Raw genomic sequence first — 19,119 nt, forward strand, 5'->3', positions numbered from 1 at the left:
TCTAAGCTGAAGGCCGTCCATGGTTTGTGTCTGTTATTTGTTTTATTTATTAAATAATTATCAATGTTATTCTTCCTCTGTTGAGTGCTTTCCTGGAAGTTACAACAGTATGATATATTTTATTATTATTTTTGGTTCCATCATAGACTATATATTACATGGACTGCCAACACTAAGGTAACTAAGAATAAGTTCCATTCACCGAGGCGTCCTTGGTTGCATGGTAAATTGACTTCCGGTAGAATTTGTTTACTATATAAAGAAACCATTCACGAAGATTTTTATCACCACTTTTACAGCAAATCATAAATGGAAACTTAATTGTCATATACGATGTTACAGAGGTAAGTGTGGCACAAATCAATTTGTGACTTAGATCTATGACTATTATAAAGCTTTGTAACTGGTTTTCTTAGCCAATATAGACTAATTAGCCAAGCCTGTATTTCGTGTATTCTTGTTTACGACATTGATTGTCTGTTAATTGGTGCTGCCAGTTTGGATTATTTGTTTTTCTTTTTTTCATCACATTTGATAATTATTATTTTTACAATGTATATTTTAAATGTGATAAGCGATTTACTGTAAGAGTCAATACATTTTTGAGAGTGTCATTTATTAACTTTGTATATAATGGGTGATATAGGCCTAAGTTAAGTCTGTGAATGATTCAGTCTAAATAAAATAACAATATATTGAGTCAATAAGCCTACAATCTTACATCTTTACCAACTTTTGTTTAGATCTACAAATATTTTTTTATTCAATTTGATTTTAATTTCAAGATAATGTGCATTTTTATCTATAGTAATGGAAAGTCAACCATACAAAAAATGAAATCAATGATGTATGTATGACTAACTGAAAAATCTGCATAAAAATGTCGGCCTTCAAGTTTTTAGTTGTTGTTTTTTTACTAACTAGAATCCCAAATAACATCCAATTCTTCTAAAAGCTATAAAAAGATCTGTTATTGTTTCGAATAATTCTTCGCCCAATAAAATTTTAGAATCATTAGGCTCTACTTCAATAGAAAGTGATTGTACACATAAACATGTAGACTTTCACCCAGATGTAGTGACCTATGGCTATAAACTTTATCTACAAATACGACCGTACACACAACTATATATATATATATATATGTAAATGCCCCTTTTTTAAGTTGGTAAAATAATAATTTGTTTTATAAAAATCTGGCTATGCCTATAGAGTAGTTTATGCTATTCGGACACCTATAAGCCCAAATTTGAAAGATGACTTTGACAGCGCATTATTTTACAATGGTTTGACATAGAAAAGAAAATGACGTATCAAAATCTTCTTTAGTTAAAGGAGAATAAGGATGACTACTTATATTTGTTCCCCAAACCTATATTTGTTATTATATTTAAGGTCAAAGAGGCCGTGTGTTTTCATTTAATTCGGACACATTTGACCCACATTATTTGATTCCGGACACCATAATTTATTTCGGACAGTCTCTATATTTAGGCATCAATAAACTCAGATTTTAATTCTATATTAACATTAACTAAATTTTAAGATCCCCAGGCATAGCCCCTCACATGAAATCATTACGATGTTTTCAAACTATGCATAAATACGAACACAAAAAATAAAAATATGAACACTCTTATTCTACCAAAATTAGGTCACTGGAATAGTGATTTCTTCACCGACTTTTAGACTTATTTATGTTTGTTTATTTTATGTGTGTTGAATGTTTGGGGTTTGCATGATTAGATGTGTGTTGAATGTTTGTGTTTTTTTGTTTGTTTATTAATTTAATAAATTTCTAATACAGATGATCTTTTGTAGTATAGTAGGCCCCTACAGGTTACGATAGCCATTCTTGCCTAACTGAATCCTCTATAATCTCTCTCAATAAATCTAGATCTATCTAGTAGGTCTAGATCTAAGCATTTAACTTCATTCAATGTACCAAGCTCACTCCAAACATTTGCCCATTTATTCTCTATTTAAAAACAACAAGAACAAACGAACTAATATAATATAAGATCATTTTTATTGATGTCCAAAACTGGCTGTCCGAAATAAATTTTGGTAAGAAAATCGTAATTTAATTTGGACACCGTATTTATTTATTTTTTTTAGTATGGAATTAGAAAACGTGGCTTATAAATCAAATAAATTAGCTCCAAAAACAGAATAAATATTGCCGGGCTCATTAGTATAGACTTAGCCAATCAAAAAATATAGTCTTAACCCTAGGAAGAGGTAAAGTCATCCAGGTAACATAGGAAAAAACAACAACCTGACTAACAAATTCGTTTTTCTTACATAAAAAGACAGCTAAATGGAAGGAAATTGGGTCAGAATAATTGGAAAATGGACAAGCACATTATACAGCGCGCTAGTTTTATAATGCATATTAAAATAATTATTTAATGACCACAAAAAACAGCGAATGTCCGAATTCATGTAATGTCCGAAATAAATAAACTACTAGTACTCTTAACTATATTATGAACGTCGAGTTGCTAGATTCATCATCTTTGTGTGTCTGATAAACCCAGCTAGAGAATCAAGATATAGATCTAGATTCTAGAATCTATAGTATATAGGCCACCTATTATATAGAATCTAGCTCTAGTCGACTCTAGACTAGTTCTAGGATAAATCTCAAGTCTAGATGATCAGCTTCATCTTACCTTGTTGATCATGGCACGATCAACATGAGATGATTAATCATTAAATTTTATTTAAATGATTAATTTGACTTAGTGACTTACTCAGTTACTGACTTGTTAACTTAAACTTCGTCTTAGCCTTAGCTTCTTCATATGTGAATCTTGAATGGAAGTGCTTGGCTCACAGATCTACTTTATCTTTAAAAACGACTCTAATCTATATAGTAGTTTATATCTATATTTTATATAATAATAATAGACCTAGACTTAGACTCTAATACTTATAAGATCTAGAATCTGTATCTAGATCTATTTCTATACACTGATTATACACTACAGATTTAATGTTTCTGATGAGCAATACTACTGTCTACAGCCATTGCCCATTAACATAGAGTCCCTACTCATGTACTAGATCTAGCTCTTATTATATTAACAACTGTACTAGATTGGACTAGACATTCTAATTGGTTATATTTTCTTTTTTCATTATTCTCAGACATTCCAGTAGGTACCAAATTGAGTGTATTCACTGTAGATCTAGATCTTAACTTTTCTCTTAACTACCAAAGAAGTACACAAAGGATGTTGAATGGTACCCAAAGGGCTCTAATTGCTACCATTCAATGTGTGGATTCAAGTATTTACCCAGATATGGCCACAATATGTTTTTATTGTTTTCAAAGGAGTTTGCACACAGTGCCAGAAGCTGTATAAATACATTTAACAGTAAGTTTTTAAGTAATTAATAATTTATTTTTAAACGTTATATAGTTCTATTTAAATTGTAAGAATCCATGTGCTATTTTATTTAAAGCTAATTTTCTCGGAGAATATTTACACAATATTATTGTTATGTTGTAAATAAAACATATTATATTCCCTCCAGCCTGTGCAGGGTAATTTTTAAGTGATAATTGGCTCATGCAGGCCAATACCACTCTTTTGTTATCTAAGGTGTTTTCCTTCAAAGTATACTTTCTTGCATAAGAATTAAATATATTATGCAAAAATTCAAGAAGTACAGATTAACCAGTTATCTTGGTGGAAAAGGATGTCAGATGAATTGAGAAAATGCTTAAAGAAAGTCTTTACATAATTCTTTGAACTAAGTCACTGTAAATATTTTGGAGATTTTTAAAATTTAATTAGAGAATTTTATTATTGCTCACATTAAAAGCAATTGTTCTTTTCTTTTCCGCAGGTGTATATTTCAATAAGAAATGATGCTTTCTTATTCCTAAGAGTTTATCAATAGGATGGATGCCACAAAACTCACTTGTTATGCCAAAACTCTTCCTACGAAACTTCCAGTAAGTAAAAAAAAAAGTAAAGTTTCCCTTTCAGACCTTGTGATCGATAGGGCAGATGATGTAAAGATCATCTGCTTCTGACATCTGTTGCCTACGGTTAACAAGGGTGTCATGTGGCCAGCACAATGACCAACCTCCTTTACTTTCCCCAACTAATGTCAGGTACCCAGTCCCCAGTTCGGAAGCCAAGCGCTTTACCACTAAGCCACCAGGCCTCCTTCCAGTAAGTAGGGCAGCTTAAAATTCAATACTTTTATCTTAGTGCAAAAAGAATAAAAGCAGTCTTTGAATTCTCCCTTTAAATTTGCAAAGATATGTTTATAATTTAATGTATGCAGTAAAAAATTATGTTTCAAACACACAGTACAATATTCAATGACTCTATTTGGGTTACCTCAGCATGCTTGTGCAGAAAATTTCCTAAAGTTTTTAAAAAATCTGTTCCCTTCACTTTCAAGTGCATTTAATGATTCATTAAAGTTTCATAAAATTCTGAATATAATGTCAAAGATTAAATATTGTTATTATTATACTATTCCTTATTTTTTGTGTAATATTTTTGTTTCATAATATGTTCCCATAGCATTTTTTATGTAAAACCTCTAATATACTTTTTAAGGAACTGTTTTGTTAGATGTTTTCAGAATTGATTTTATCCGTAAAGGACTTGAAAATATGGAAATTTGGTATTATATGAAACTAAGATTGAATTGGTGACTTGTTATGAATTTAATGTATGTTGTTTCTATTCCATCAACAGTACTAGAATTTGTCCAGTGCCTGTGATCCTCTGAGTTGAAGGAGAATGTGCTTCATAATACCTACTAGGAGCTTGCTGATAGCTGGAAGTTCATGAATACTATGTTGTTCTTGATTTGATGATTCTGAAAACTACCATTTCTGAAGACTTGAGCATTATTTCTATAATTTAAAAAAATCTTTTCAGGAAATATTGTGTTTATAATATTAAGAAAGTGAAGATAATATTGTTCTTACTAATATTATTGACTTATTAAAATAGAAAGCACATCATTACCAATATTCACTTGTCAATAAATGTTAGCATTTTTCAATTTTTAGTTACATGTTCAGACTATTAAATTTTATTATTTAAATCAGTGGTTCCCAAACTTTTTTGTCTCGTAGACCCCTTGCCATGTTTTCTGATTTTCGGTAGACCCCCTGCTTAACTTACATTGCATTTTTGCACATTAATAAACTAATTTTTAAACTAATTTCTAACTGCAGTGAGTCGAAGAGTGAAAAAGTAATGTAGAGCTACATGTACATCATAAGTTAGAGAGATCTATCTTTCTTTTTACAGATATAATTCAAATTTAAACCAATTAAAATAACAATTAATATGTATTGCTGGAATCACCATACAAATTGGAAATGTTTTTTTTTTTTGCATGTTCATCATCCGTTTCTACCGATATTGTTTCATATAGGAATTCGTTCTTCTTTGAAGTAGTCCTTCAAACATTAAACATTAATTAATTAATTTGCCTTAAGTATCATTGTAAAAGTGTTCGCAAAGAGCAGTCTCTCATGTATTTCTTGAACTTTCACGTCTGGCTCAAATATTGAGCCTGCGTAGCTGTTTTCACAAACAAGAGAAAGGGCAAAGGTGAGTTACTGGCGCCTAAACCAGTAAGCTTCGGGCAGGAGGGACTCATTAGCCTTGGCTTGCAGCCTACCTAGCCGAAGGAAAATGGAATTCAAACCTCTGCTGCTTTGCAGCTATATACCCAAACATGGGAAAGGTTTTGTGGGTCAGCCCTGGAGAAAAATATGGAGCTGAAGGCCATTAGGCAGTTTGCAGCTTTAATGCTCATCACACCGATGTGTACTTGAACTGTAGTGTTACTAAAAGAAATTCGTTTCATAATATCAGATGAAGGTTTGTGTAAAACAGTTTTTAAAACTACTTCAAGGGCTGGTAAAATCAATGTTTTATCTTTAGTGTTTTCTGTATTTGGCTATAGTTTAAGAGATCTTGTAAAAAACACTCACAAACCACCATCTTTTCTATATGATGTTGAAAAAAGATTTTGTGAGTCTATTCTGAATTTTTTTTTCACTTTTCTCTTTTTGTCAGGGTGGCATAGTCTCAAATAATCCTTGAGTGTAATTGGTTTCTTATGGCCATAAAAGGCTCTTATTATAGACAATCGCTTATTTAACAAGGAAATAAATAATCAACGCTTTAAAATCAAGATTTCTTTTTGTTAGACATTACTTACATGTAGACAAAATTATCTATTTAAATAAGTATTGAAATTAAATACAACTATTTTACTTTTGAGTTTGGGAATAAATATTTATAACTAAAGTACAAATCATTTATAAGTGTTTGAAATAGTTACATTAATGGGGTGTGAACATTAAAGTCATAGACCCCCAATTTACTTTTTCACTTTCGTAGACCCCTTTGAAGTCTTCGTAGACCCCTGGGGGTCTATATAGACCACTTTGGGAATCACTGATTTAAATTATAGCAACTTTCTCTTTCACTCAAGCTTAAGATACATTCCTGTAAAAAGTCTATAATAATAAGTTAATGTCGATGTAGTATTGTTTAGACACTTACAAGTTTAATCATCTATACTTCACAAAAAAAAGTGTTTGAATGGTTTTCATTCATTCATGGCTGCCTGGTCATGCGGCTTGGGCGCTGGACTGTCATTTGGATTTGCCGAGGGTTCAAACCCTGCCCGCTCCCATCCCCCGTCGTCCTGCAGGAGGTTTGGACTAGGAAGTAAACTATCTTCAACTCTGAAGGAACATCCGAAACATGTGAAACATTTTACAAACATTTTACAAAAACATTTGTTTGTACATCAAATATGTATTAATAAAATTATCATTTTTAAATGAAACATTAAATACTGAAGCTGACCATTTCAATTTCTAATGTAGGTCTATTCTCATTTCATAAAACAAACAGAATATTATCTGAAATTTCATCCCTTCATTGTAACTATAACTGGCCTCATAAAAAAATGGACTGATGACTGGGTTGACTATACATTTTGTATAAATTATGCATCAATGAATGTAGCTTATACTGTTCTTTTCCTCATCTTGAAATGTGCTGACTGATAATTTGCTGTTGCATTATGTTTTCATAAGTCAATGACACATGATACTCTAAATGACAAATATCTTCTACTCATTACAATAGCACATTTCCATGCTGTTTGTCTAAGTGGAAGCAGATAAAATTTGTACCTCTATTTGCTGTACAATCTCAAAATTCATGAGCAGCTGAGAGAAAAAGAAAAGAAATTCAAACTAGTTTAGACATGTTATAAATATATATATTTGCTAATAACAAATGTAAGACTACTTTATGTTACAACAATGGACAGCATCTTTAAAGCTGATTTCAATGCAATCACAAGAAATAATTTTTTCTCTACAATTAGGCCTGCTTTACTGATTTTTTAAAAAATGTAAATAAATTTTACGCATAGGATTAAATATAACATGCACTTAAGGTGATTTTTTACCTATTATTTCACAATGACAAGTAATTTAAAGTGATACATGTATGTTTTTTTTAAAATTACAACACACAATCTTATTGGAGAAAGTAAAAAAAAATCTCACTTGTAGTAGATCCCTGTCACGATCATCAATGGTGTTGATGTCACAATCTAAGATTGTGCTACTGTCACGATCAAACTTGAACTATATTGTACCATCAATGATCGTGATTGCCGAGGATCTTGAAATGATCTTTCGATAAGATGATCGTATAGAAGTAGACAGATCTATGTTGATAATACGATCATATAGAATGTTGCCAATTAATAAGAGGATCGTCTAGGATTTACAACTTGACAAATATGATCTAAGTACGATCTAAATTCAATGAAGAAACTTCTCTTCGTCCAAAACAATTACTTTAATTAATAACTTGAAAACACTATTCACAAATAGTTAAAATGTACTTGAATTGAATCTACACAATAGTATATCTGAGTCTTAATACAAATAAGATATATATTCTCAATTTCACGTTACATACAAGTTAGATGTTAATACTACAACTTCCGAGACAAGACTGGCCGGGAGCTAGCTACACGCTTCATCCGGGCTTCAGCTCGTAATCACGTGATCAACAACTTACCCCTCCCAGACCAACCAATCATTGCAGTCTAATGTACAACAATTAACTTTCGGAACCAATGGAGTTCATTTAATTACATGCTTGGTTTTTTTCCCAGCTATGTCAAGCTATGTCGGCAAACAACCCGAAACTGTTATCATATATGGTCATAGTGTACGTGACAATCCCCTTCAATTTGAAATTTAGTGACAATCAAATCAGGTTTTTGGAAGTAGTATGCTCCTTTAGTAAAAAAAAAATGCATTATAAAAAGTTTTCGTTTTAAATAAAATTTCTCTTGGGTGACTTGAGTAGAAAGTAATAGAAATATGAACTTCATTTAGCAATATGCTAACAGTAAGCAGAAGTGGTTTTTACTGGTGAAAATTGTCTGTCCAAATAAGCTATTGAAACTACTGTCAGCTTCACATGATAGGAACTGTAAAGTTTGACAGTTCTTACTCTAAGACTTTTTTTTAGTTACCGGTATTATATATCAAGAGCAGGGTAAAACAAGGATGGGTTTTGGCCATCAACATTATTCGGAATTGTTTCGTCTGTAGGCCTACTCTCATAGCGCCTTGGAAGATGGAGTATATATCCGCACTACTGTTTAATGCGTCCATTATATTACGAACTATTCTATTACGACCTAAACTAAATAAATTCTTCACTATTTCTGATTGGGTGTTTAACTCTTTGTGTGTGTGTGTGGACAAAGTCGAATCTCAAACACAGATGAATCTATGCCAATACAAGCAGAGACATAGCTAGGGTGGGGGAGGGGGGGAGGAGGAGGGAAAGAATTTGAAAATTCCCCGGGGAACCCACTAAAGGGGGGCCCCCAAATGAGTGTTTTTTCTTTTACATTAAATATTAAATAGGCTATTACGGAAAGTGCAGGCCCTCTCAAAGAGGTCAAGCCCCCCCCCCCCCTCGGCCCACCAATGATGGCAAATTCCAAGCTACGCCATCGCCACTGAATACTAGAGCAGCTTACATATCAACAAATATGGAACATAGACCAATGTTCGAACAAGGATAGCACAAATCATGTACATATACATATATCATGGGCGTAGCCAGGGGGGGTGGGGTGGGGTTGGGGTTCACCCCCCCCCCCGAAATGAAATTGGAATTTAGTGACTGATTTTTTGCTTTGATTTTGTTTATTTTAGGTGAGATTTTAAGACTAAACTATCACTTGCCTTAGCACAGCAAAGGACGTTTTGAGTTTAAACCCCTACCAGGGGTTTTTGAGTTTAAAACCCCTACCAGGGGGGTTTTGAGTTTAAAACCCCCTACCACGGGGTTCGAGTTAAAAAAAAACTACCAGGGGGGTTTGAGTTAAAAAAAAACCCTACCAGAGGGGGGGGGGTTCGAGTTTTAAACCCCCTACCAGGGGGGGGGGTGAGTTTAAAACCCCCAACCAGGGGTTTTCGCAGTTAAATTCTACTCTTCTATATTACAAAACAAAAAAAAATGCAAACTACAAATCCCCAAATTTCACGAGCACAGTTAAGGAAGATTTTGATTTTTAAACCCCCTCCAAAATTTACGATAAACCCCCTCTTCAATATAAAAAAAGAAAATTACACACTCAAAATTCTATGAGCGTAGCCAAAGGGGTTTTGATTTAACCCCCACCCCTTCTTCTGTAGGATTTGAAGCTAAAAAATACGTCTTCAATACCCGGTATATAAAAAAACGCAAATTACGCACTCAAAATGTTATGAGCGTAGCTAAATGGATTTTGACTCAGTTTTGAGTTTAAACCCCCCTTCAGCAGGGTTTGAAGGTAAAAAAATACCTCTTTAATATTAAAAAAAAAGCAAGTTATACACTCAACATGTTATGAGTGTATTCAAAGGGGTTTTGAGTTTAAACTCCCCTCTTCAATATAAAAAAAAAAGAAAATTACACACTCAGAAATCTATGAGCGTAGCCAAAGGGGTTTTGAGTTTAAACCCCCCGCAAGCGGGGTTTGAAGCTAAAAAACACATCTTCAATGTAATAAAAAAGCAAATTACGCACTCAAAATGCTATGAGCGTTGCCAAAAGGAGTTTTGAGTTTTAACCCCCCTTGAGAGCGGTTTGATGCTAAAAAATACCTCTTCAATATAAAAAAAGCAAATTACACACTAAAATTATTTGAGCGTAGGCAAGACAATTGGGGGTTTTTATTTCAAATCCCTCTCCTACAGATGGCTTTTTTTAAAGTTTAAAACCCCTCAACATGGTTTTGAGTTTAAAATCCCCCTACAGAGCGTTTTGATGTGGAAAACCTCTATCTTCAATATTATTCTAAAGCAATTAAACTACAGTTACCAAATTCTATGTCCGTAGCTAAATGGGGTTTTGAATTTAAAAAAAAACAACATAACTCCAGAGATTTTTTAGTTTAAAACCCCCAACAGATGATTTTGACGATAAAACTTTTTTTTTATATAAAAATCTAAAGCAAACTACAGTCACTTAATTCTAAGAGCGTATTCAAGAGAGGTTACACATTTCTACCAGTGGTGGGGCTCAATTAATAAAGTGCAGTGAATAGTCATCTACCGAAATTGAAAAACACTAAATGTGGCTCAACAAAGATGGCTAAAACAGATTTTAGAAGTCAGTACTATAGAGATCGAGTGTAAATCAAGGAAACCCTTAGTAAGATTGTGACAGAGCGTCGCATGTGGTTTGCGGGACATGTTCTCCGACAAAATTAATTAGGCATAAGAAGAGTTGCGATGACATCCTAGTACAACTTGGCGCCACACATTCATGGAGGTCCTCAGAGCAGGTGGGAAGAGGCTTCAGACATTACCAGTGACAGATTTTTGCGGAAACACTTGACGGCAAATGCGCCGAATGGGGTGGGAAGGTGTAAGTCAGTAATAATAACACATTAGGTTTTTGAAATAAAACTTTTTAATATCAGGAAAATGCACTGTAGATACCTCAGAATATGCATTTTGTTGGCTTTCAATATCAGAAATTGTGCTTGGCGGCGGCTCCGCCCCGCGCTGGGGCAGCTCCTAGCGCTCTCCCAGACCCCCTTGCTGGAAATGGCGGGGGGTCTACAATTTTCCCACTAACTCCAGGAAGAACCTATTCTAGGGCACAATATAAGCGTCTTCCGAAAGAATGATGGGTCAGAATGTAATAAAGATTATGTACACACACACACATACATACATAGCATGGGCGTAGCCAGGGGGGGGTTCTTGGGGTTCAAACCCCCCCCGAAATGAAATCCCCCCCCCCCCGCAGGGAGGGGGACGGAATTAAGTGACTGATTTTTGCTTTCATTTTGTTTATTTTAGGTGAGATTTTAATACTAAATCATCACTTACCACAGCACAGCCGAGGCAGTTTTGAGTTAAAAACCCTCTACCAGGGGGTTTTGAGTTTAAATCCCCCTACCAGGGGGTTTTGAGATTTTAAAAACCCCTATCAGGGGGTTTTGAGATACAAATCCCTCTACCAGGGGTCTTTGAGTTTAAAACCCCCTACAGGGGGTTTTGAATTTTAAACCCCCTACCAGAGGTTTTTGCAGTTAAATCCCCCTCTTCTATAAAACAAAACAAAAAAAAAATGCAAACAACAATCCCCAAATTCCAACAGCACAGTTGAGGAAGATTTTGATTTTAAAACCCCATCCAAAATTTACGATAACCCCATCTTCAATATAAAAAAAAGAAAATTACACACTCAAAATTCTATGAGCGTAGCCAAAGGGGTTTTGAGTTTAACCACCCTCCCCCTTCCAGTTGGGGTTTGAAGCTAAAAGTACCTCTTCAATATAAAAAAAAAAGCAAATTACACACTATAAAATCTATGAGCGTAGCCAAAGGGGTTTTGAGTTTAAATCCCCCTCCTCCAGATGGCTTTTTCTATAAAGTTTAAAACCCCTCCAGATGGTTTTGAGTTTAAAATTCCCCTACAGAGCGTTTAGAGTTGAAAACCTCTCTCTTCGATATTATTTTAAAGCAAACTACAGTCACCAAATTCTATGATCGTAGCTAAATGGGGTTTTGAATTAAAAACAAAACAAAAAAAAAACTCCAGAGATTTCTTAGTTTAAAACCCCTCAACAGATGATTTGACGAAAAAACTTTCCTTTTCCATATAAAATCTAAAGCGAAATACAGGCATGTAATTACAAGAGCGTATTCAAGAAAGGTTACAAATTTCTACCAGTGGCTTGGGCTCCATTAATTAAGTGTGAATAGTCTTCTGCCGAAATTGAAAATCATTAAATGTGTCTCAACAAAGATGGCTAAGACAGATTTTAGGAGTCAGTTATAGAGATCGGGTCTAAATCAAAGAATTCATATGCCGAACTGGGAGTCGAATCCTTAGTAAGGTTGTGACAGAGCGTCGCATGAGGTTTTGCGGGACATGTTTTCCGACAAAATGAATTACGCAAAATAAGAGTTGCGGAAACAGCTTGCCGGAAAATGCGCCGAACGGTGCGAGAGGGTCTAAGTCAGTAAGAATAGCACATTAGGTTTTTGAAACAAAACTTTTCAATAGCAAGATAATGCACTGTAGATACCTCAGAATATGAATTTTGTTGGCTTTCAATACTAGAAATAGTGCTCGGCGGCGGGGCTTCGCCCCGCGCTGGGGGAGCGCTGCTTACTCCCCCAGACCCCCTTGCTAGCAAGGGCGGGTAGTCTACAATAAACATTAAACGTCTTCCGAAAGGGTCAGAATGTAATAAAGATTAATTATGTACACACACACTCACACACACACACACATATATATATATATATATTTATTTTTTTTTCGCGGGGGGGGGGGACACCCCCCCCCCCCCCAAAACCCTCCCCGAAAAAAAATCCTGGCTACGCCCATGAATTACATAGGCCTATAAATATATTTTTTCTCCTTTAACATAATGTCATAATGTTTTATTTCTGTTTTGTTTTTCACATTTGCATTTAGATCTAGAATAATCTAGATCTATGTAGCTTTTTTTACTTAGGGTTTCGTGGGCAGGTTTTGACTGGTTCAAAAGGTATGAGAACCTCTGATGTAGCCTATTTAGTCAATATCTACTTGGGGTTTCTGAGTTTTAGGCTATATAGAAATCTAGATATAGGTCGTAGATTTAAACTTAAATTATGCTGTTTACCCGTTGTCATAGTTATGATAGTCAACTAATAGCATCCTGATTTTCCGACTTGTCTTAATAGATCTATCATCTAGAAAACTAGATCTAATATTTATGACATTATATCTATATAAATATAAATAAATTAGATCTAGATATATGGACTCTTAACTTATGTACTAAATTATAGTAAATCTAATCTAGATATTATTAATATAATATTATTATTAAAATATTTATAGATCATGAGAATAATCTAGATTATTAGTATATTTTTTTTTATTTATAATATTTAAGTATATAGAATTAGATAATTTTTATAGGCCTACTTTATAGATGATAAGATCTAGGTCTAGGGTGTAGATCTAGAATCTTATATAGCCTACAATAGAGTTATAGACCTAAAAAAAATATATTAGAGTCTAGAGTAGGCTATACTCTAGACTCAACTCTAGTCTAGAGTGAGTGTAGTAATAGATTTACTCATTTAATCTAGATCTAGATTTTTAATTCTATTTTAGACTCTTCTTTACTCTACTGCTCACTAGCTAGTAACTATTGAATAAATCTATATAATAATATGAGTATATATTAGTATATAGTCCTATATTGGCCTATATACTAGTGACTACTACTATAATAGTAGAGTAGAGGTCGACTAGTGACTAGATCTAGACTCTAGGACTCTAGATCTACATTCTAAGTAAACTCAGCACCATAAGTTTGGTATCATTGGAAAGCATTTCTCTAGCTCTATCTATCTAAGTAGGTTACATTGCAATAGGATGATTTTGAATTATTTATCGAAGTACCTATCGTCCTATCTAAGTCTAGACCTAGATTCTAGGTGAATGTTGTTACAGTGTAGATCTAGAGTAATCTAGATCCTTACTAAATCTTCTACAGATGTTGCTATAAAAAAGAAGATGATTAGCATTGATCTACATTCTACATATTACATGTCAATCTTAATTGTCATGCATGTTAACCAATGACTTAAACTCTGGCTAGTAATTGGTTTTCCTGGCTGGCTCAGGCAACCCAACAGTTATAGATCTAGATCGAGTGTCTACATCTAACTAGATACTCTAGTTATTAGCTTTCTTACATTAAAATATTTAATTTGTGCTTGCTGTAGAATTCAAAATAACAAGTAACAAAGAAAGTTTGCTTTTCAGGCTTTGGTATATAGAATTCTCCTGAAACTTAGCCAGGACATTTTTATATATATATATATATATATATATATATATATATATATATATATATATATAGGCCTATATATATATATTGTGATGGATGCCTGTCTGTCTTGTAGTTAAATGTTGATGCCTGTCAGATTATGACAGATTACTCTGCAGGTGTCTGGGTTTCCTGTACGGGTATATTACAATGCTAGTAACTGACAAGCAAACAAACAACCATCTGTTTTAACAGTGGAAAGATGAGTCTGGAATGCAGTTGAACAGTTTAAATAATGTTTAATCCACAAAAAGGCCACAGTCAATCTAACCCGATGGAATCCTATCAACAACTGATTTTCTGTCTCTAAGAAGCCTCCAACCCAACTTAGTCAATGCGTCACTAGTTACGTTCAAAATGCGTCTACTATGATGCGTCTCTACATAACTAAAAATAAAAACTAAGTGTCCAACCTTGGAAAAAAAATATGTCAATATTTTTTCTATTACTGTCACGTCTTAGAAAGGCATTTAATTTCTTTGGGGAAGACAAAACAACATAAAATAAGGCATCTTGACAGTTCACTTTACTTCAAGTCATAATATGTCTCTCATAGTTCATTTGGCATCCTGTAGACACTCTGTAGTTCATATGACAATGTACATTCTAGTAGTCAGTTCATCACAGTTTATAAGAAATAGCAATGTGGCATTCTATCACTCAGTTCATCACAGTTTATGAGAAATGGCAATGTGGCATTCTATCACTCAGTTCATCACAGTTTATGAGAAATGGCAATGTGGCATTCTATCACTCAGTTCATCACAGTTTATAAGAAATGGCAATGTGGCATTCCGTAGACACTTCACAACATACAACATGGTTTTCTTCCACAGGTGTCTTCAACTGGCAGAAATCTGACAACAAATAATATTATAAAATATATTATAAAATTTATTACTACATTTAATAACTTATTCTTGCCAACCATTTACGCAATTTCATCCATTTTTCTTTTCCACTCACCCTTTTTCATAGACCTAACTTTTTCCAATGATAGATGAAACTGATGCACAGTAAAATATATACATACTTACTTTCAGATGTCTATTTACAATTATTTAAATTTCACTTATCTCCCTTTTTTACTATCATTCAATTTGTGTCATGTTAATTGCCAAAACAGCAGTGTAGGGCCTACTTATACATTGTATTTACATGTATCAATTCCTCATATAAGTGTCAATCTAGGCAACATTTATCATTATGAATCAATATATATGTGTCAATATATCTCTTTAAACTCCCACATTAGTTTAACCACTTTATAAGTTTAAAACATATCATCACTATTCTATGTAAAGTTTCATCATAGAATTTACCCATTACTTATTATTGTCATATACTCATTAAATCAACATTATATTTAGGATTCATCTGTTCCATATTTTTTTTCAACACATAACATCTCTCAAAATAAAACTTAAATAAACAAGTTTTGATCATGGTTCCATATTCAGTATATCATTTATTAGTTTACACTATATCTTGTCATGTCATCATTTTGGTTTTCATAAGTTGTGTACTTATTTACTTTATAGTCTCTGTATCTGATTCTACTTTGATTCATTCTTTCACCATTTTTACAACAATGAGAACTCACAATCTTCTGATTGATATGTGACATATTCCAACAATCTCTGGCAAAATGTCCTTGCTTATGACAATTATAACATGTTATGTTTCTTTTATTATATGAATTATTCCTGGGTCTATTGTATTGTTTAGTATTTCTGTTTCTCATGCTTATGTTTAGCAAATGACCATATTTGTTTTGCCATCTCTCAATATCCCTCATGGTACAGGATCTAATTCCTCTAATGTTACCCAATAACATATCCTGTGTTAAACTAGGTATTGCTACACCATTACAGTAATCTGTAAAGAAAGGTATCTTAACAAAAACTTTACAAGCTTTATATTTAGCATGTAATAATCAAACCTTTTTCATGTAACCCAAGTAACACCATGGTTCTACAAATCTTGAATGAACAGCAATTATTGTACAAGCTGTGTCCCTTATGAAATTTACAGATTTGCCATTTACTAGACCTTTGAATAGTTTAAAATTATTTCTCTTTTCTTCAACAATGTTAATTTCTTCTATAATGTTACCATAATTTAATTGCTCAATTTCACTATCTTCATCCCTATTATCCCTATCCTGATATTCATTTGTATAGTAAACTCTGCTTGTTTGATTCCGATCTCTATGTTTACTACTGCCTTTTCTGTTTTGATTTCTATCTCTATATGAATCTCTATTATTTGTTCTATAGTATGTTGGTTTTTTGCAATTGGAAGCTGTGTGACCTTTCTTATGGCAATTAAAACAAGTTATTTCTTTAGAATGATTATCCCTAGATTTTGATCTCCCATTTCTATCTCTGTCTATTTTCAAACCTATCTTCATTTTCTCTAGTGTATTTATCTTTACTTCTGACCTTTTTTCTCATTTGTATATCCTATTGAATCTATCTTATTTTTATCTTTATCAGAAAATGGTTTGTTTGGGTATGCATTTTTATATATTCTCATTATTTCTGTTACTTCATCTAAAGATTTAGGGTTTCTCTATTTAATGAATGATTGAAGTTGGTTATCACACTTATTAATAAAGTTATCTAGTTAAATAAAATTCTTTAATGCTTCAAAAGAGTTTCCTACTTTTTTTTAGTTTAATCCACTTATTGAAAAAATCTTTTTACATATTAATTGTTGTTTGGGGTTCTACTTCTAATGATGGTATATTGTCAAAGTATTTTTTCTAAAGGTTGTAGCATTATGCCCATAAGCATTTAATAGTTCCCTTTTTAAAACTTGATAGCTATCATCAACATGCTGATCATAGTTTTGCCATATTGTCAGAGCTTGACCATGAACTAAGTCTATTTAATCTCAGACCATTCTTCTTCTGGCATGTTAATGTGGACATTTTCGCCTCATACCTTTTTAAGAAGTCTCCAATATTGTCTTTCTGCTCATCGAAGCCTTGTATTTTTCTTTTCAGCCATGTTTGAGAATTAGGGTTGTCTCTCTGTATGTTAGAGTTGTTTGAATTATTTGCATTTGTACCCTTTCCTTGTGTGGTTTGTGCAGTTTGAGCTCTGGCTTGTACTGCATCCAATCTCATCTTCTCCATTTTAGCTTCATGTTCTCTGGCTTTTTTATCTCTCTCTGTCTTGCCTTTCCTCCTCAACTATTTACTTCAAATTTAGTCATTGTACTGTGAATTTTCTAACTAGCAGCAAATGATCATTTTCAGAATAAAAATGTGTAGAAGTGATATAAATTCTCTGTTTTACTTAAACATATAAAATAATAAGTTGTTTTTTTTTTAAACTTCTAGTGAAATCTAGTGTTTTATTAGTAGACATTGAGAGCTTACTGAGAAAACTTTTATTTAGACTATTGAAATGATTAGCAATAAGTTTTCAACTGTTTATTTGCCCCACTACATTCTGCATCTATATACAATAATAAGAAACTCTGAAATAAAGTTAATAATTGTTTTCCCAGATATAAGAAAAGGGTAACATTTTTTATTTTCACATGTAGGGGGCCTCAACTTTCGAGGTGGTCCTCATGGCAAACATTTAAAATCAAACTTAATTCATGCACTAAGATAGACTTCAACCAAAAAATCCATTATTGCTGATCATACTTATTATATGAAACAGCTAAAAATTTCTCATCACTTTGCGGCAAGTTGATGACAAATACAGTAATAGCTTTAAAATGGAGTATTAGCATTGGCGTCATGATTGTCATATACCAATCCTTTACATTCTGATCATTCCCTATTAATGTTAAAAAGCTGGATGTATTTTTTACTGAACATTTAGATGAATAATTAGATTTTATGGCTCTTAAAAAAAGTGATGAATGTTGCTCATCAAATGCATATAGGTCTAGTTATCAAGCAAAAAATTGTTTGTTTGTTAATTGTTAAATTTTTTTTTTTGTGAACACAAGTTTGAGCTTCAAATCTAACTTATCTAACAATATTGAGCATTTATTATTTTCCCCTCTTGAAATCAAATATTTTCTTTAAAAGTCCTGAAAATCTCCTAAAGTATCGATTTTACATTGGTGGGGAAACATGTTACATCTAAATCTAAATCAAGTAAAAGAAATTATGTTTATTGTATTTTCTATCCAGTCATTCACCCCAGCAGCAGTAAATATTTTTATTAGTTTACTTAAGATACATCACAATCAATTTGTAGAAAATATTTCAAAAAGTTTAAAATAATTGTAAAGTATCCTGAAACTACTTATTTAAAATAATTTGAGTCTTTGGATGTCTTATAAAATTAGACAAAGCAATTAAAGAACCCAATATATATATCTCTAATAAGTAAAACTTAACTGAATAAAATTAATTTGCATGCTTTGAATATAGTGCTTTTTTTATAACGAGATACTAAAAATTAGATATATTTTAACTGTATCAGTAGAAAAACAATGAAATTTTTACATTTGTCTAAGCTAGGAGGCAGGCAATCAAGTTTAAGCTTATTTTTGAAATCATGGAAAAGCAATATAATCTTACTCTTGGTGCCAATGCAGCTCAGTCTGTTGATGATTATCTAGAATACAGAAGGTATGATAAAGAAAATCTGTTACAATTTTAAAATTACTTTTACTTTATGTTGATTTGTAAATTTAAACTAG

The 19,119-nt window shown here is 32.7% G+C and overlaps 1 protein-coding gene and 2 long non-coding RNA genes across 9 annotated transcripts in view; 2 read left to right on the forward strand and 1 right to left on the reverse strand.

Moving 5' to 3' along the window:
• Window positions 1-2,533: 2,533 nt before the first annotated feature.
• On the forward strand, window positions 2,534-7,440 carry LOC106059436 (uncharacterized). 3 transcript variants are annotated; one of them, XR_008780293.1, is made up of 4 exons: window positions 2,534-2,826; window positions 3,154-3,383; window positions 3,859-3,967; window positions 4,728-7,440. It is a non-coding gene; the product is annotated as an uncharacterized LOC106059436 (long non-coding RNA). The 3 variants fall into 3 exon arrangements; XR_008780292.1 differs by having other exon boundaries at window positions 2,534-2,759; XR_001216234.2 differs by having other exon boundaries at window positions 2,536-3,383.
• On the reverse strand, window positions 6,543-8,256 carry LOC129928811 (uncharacterized). The gene is made up of 2 exons (XR_008780294.1): window positions 7,583-8,256; window positions 6,543-7,237 (listed from the first exon to the last, which is right to left on the reverse strand). It is a non-coding gene; the product is annotated as an uncharacterized LOC129928811 (long non-coding RNA).
• A 4,960-nt stretch (window positions 8,257-13,216) lies between these two features.
• Window positions 13,217-19,119, forward strand: part of LOC106071413 (protein FAM221A-like) — a 29,342-nt gene continuing 23,439 nt past the window's right edge. The window contains exons 1-2 of one of the 5 annotated variants that reach the window (XM_056043948.1): window positions 13,217-13,376; window positions 18,934-19,048. In XM_056043948.1, coding sequence (XP_055899923.1) covers window positions 18,975-19,048 — 74 coding nt within the window. In that variant the 5' untranslated portion in view covers window positions 13,217-13,376; window positions 18,934-18,974. Of the gene's footprint in view, window positions 13,390-13,820; window positions 13,966-18,933; window positions 19,049-19,119 lie in introns of those variants that run through there. The other 4 variants (XM_056043947.1, XM_056043950.1, XM_056043951.1 and 1 more) reach the window with 4 other exon arrangements.

The sequence above is a fragment of the Biomphalaria glabrata genome, chromosome 10 (genome assembly GCF_947242115.1).
Source record: "Biomphalaria glabrata chromosome 10, xgBioGlab47.1, whole genome shotgun sequence".
Lineage (NCBI taxonomy): Eukaryota > Metazoa > Mollusca > Gastropoda > Planorbidae > Biomphalaria > Biomphalaria glabrata.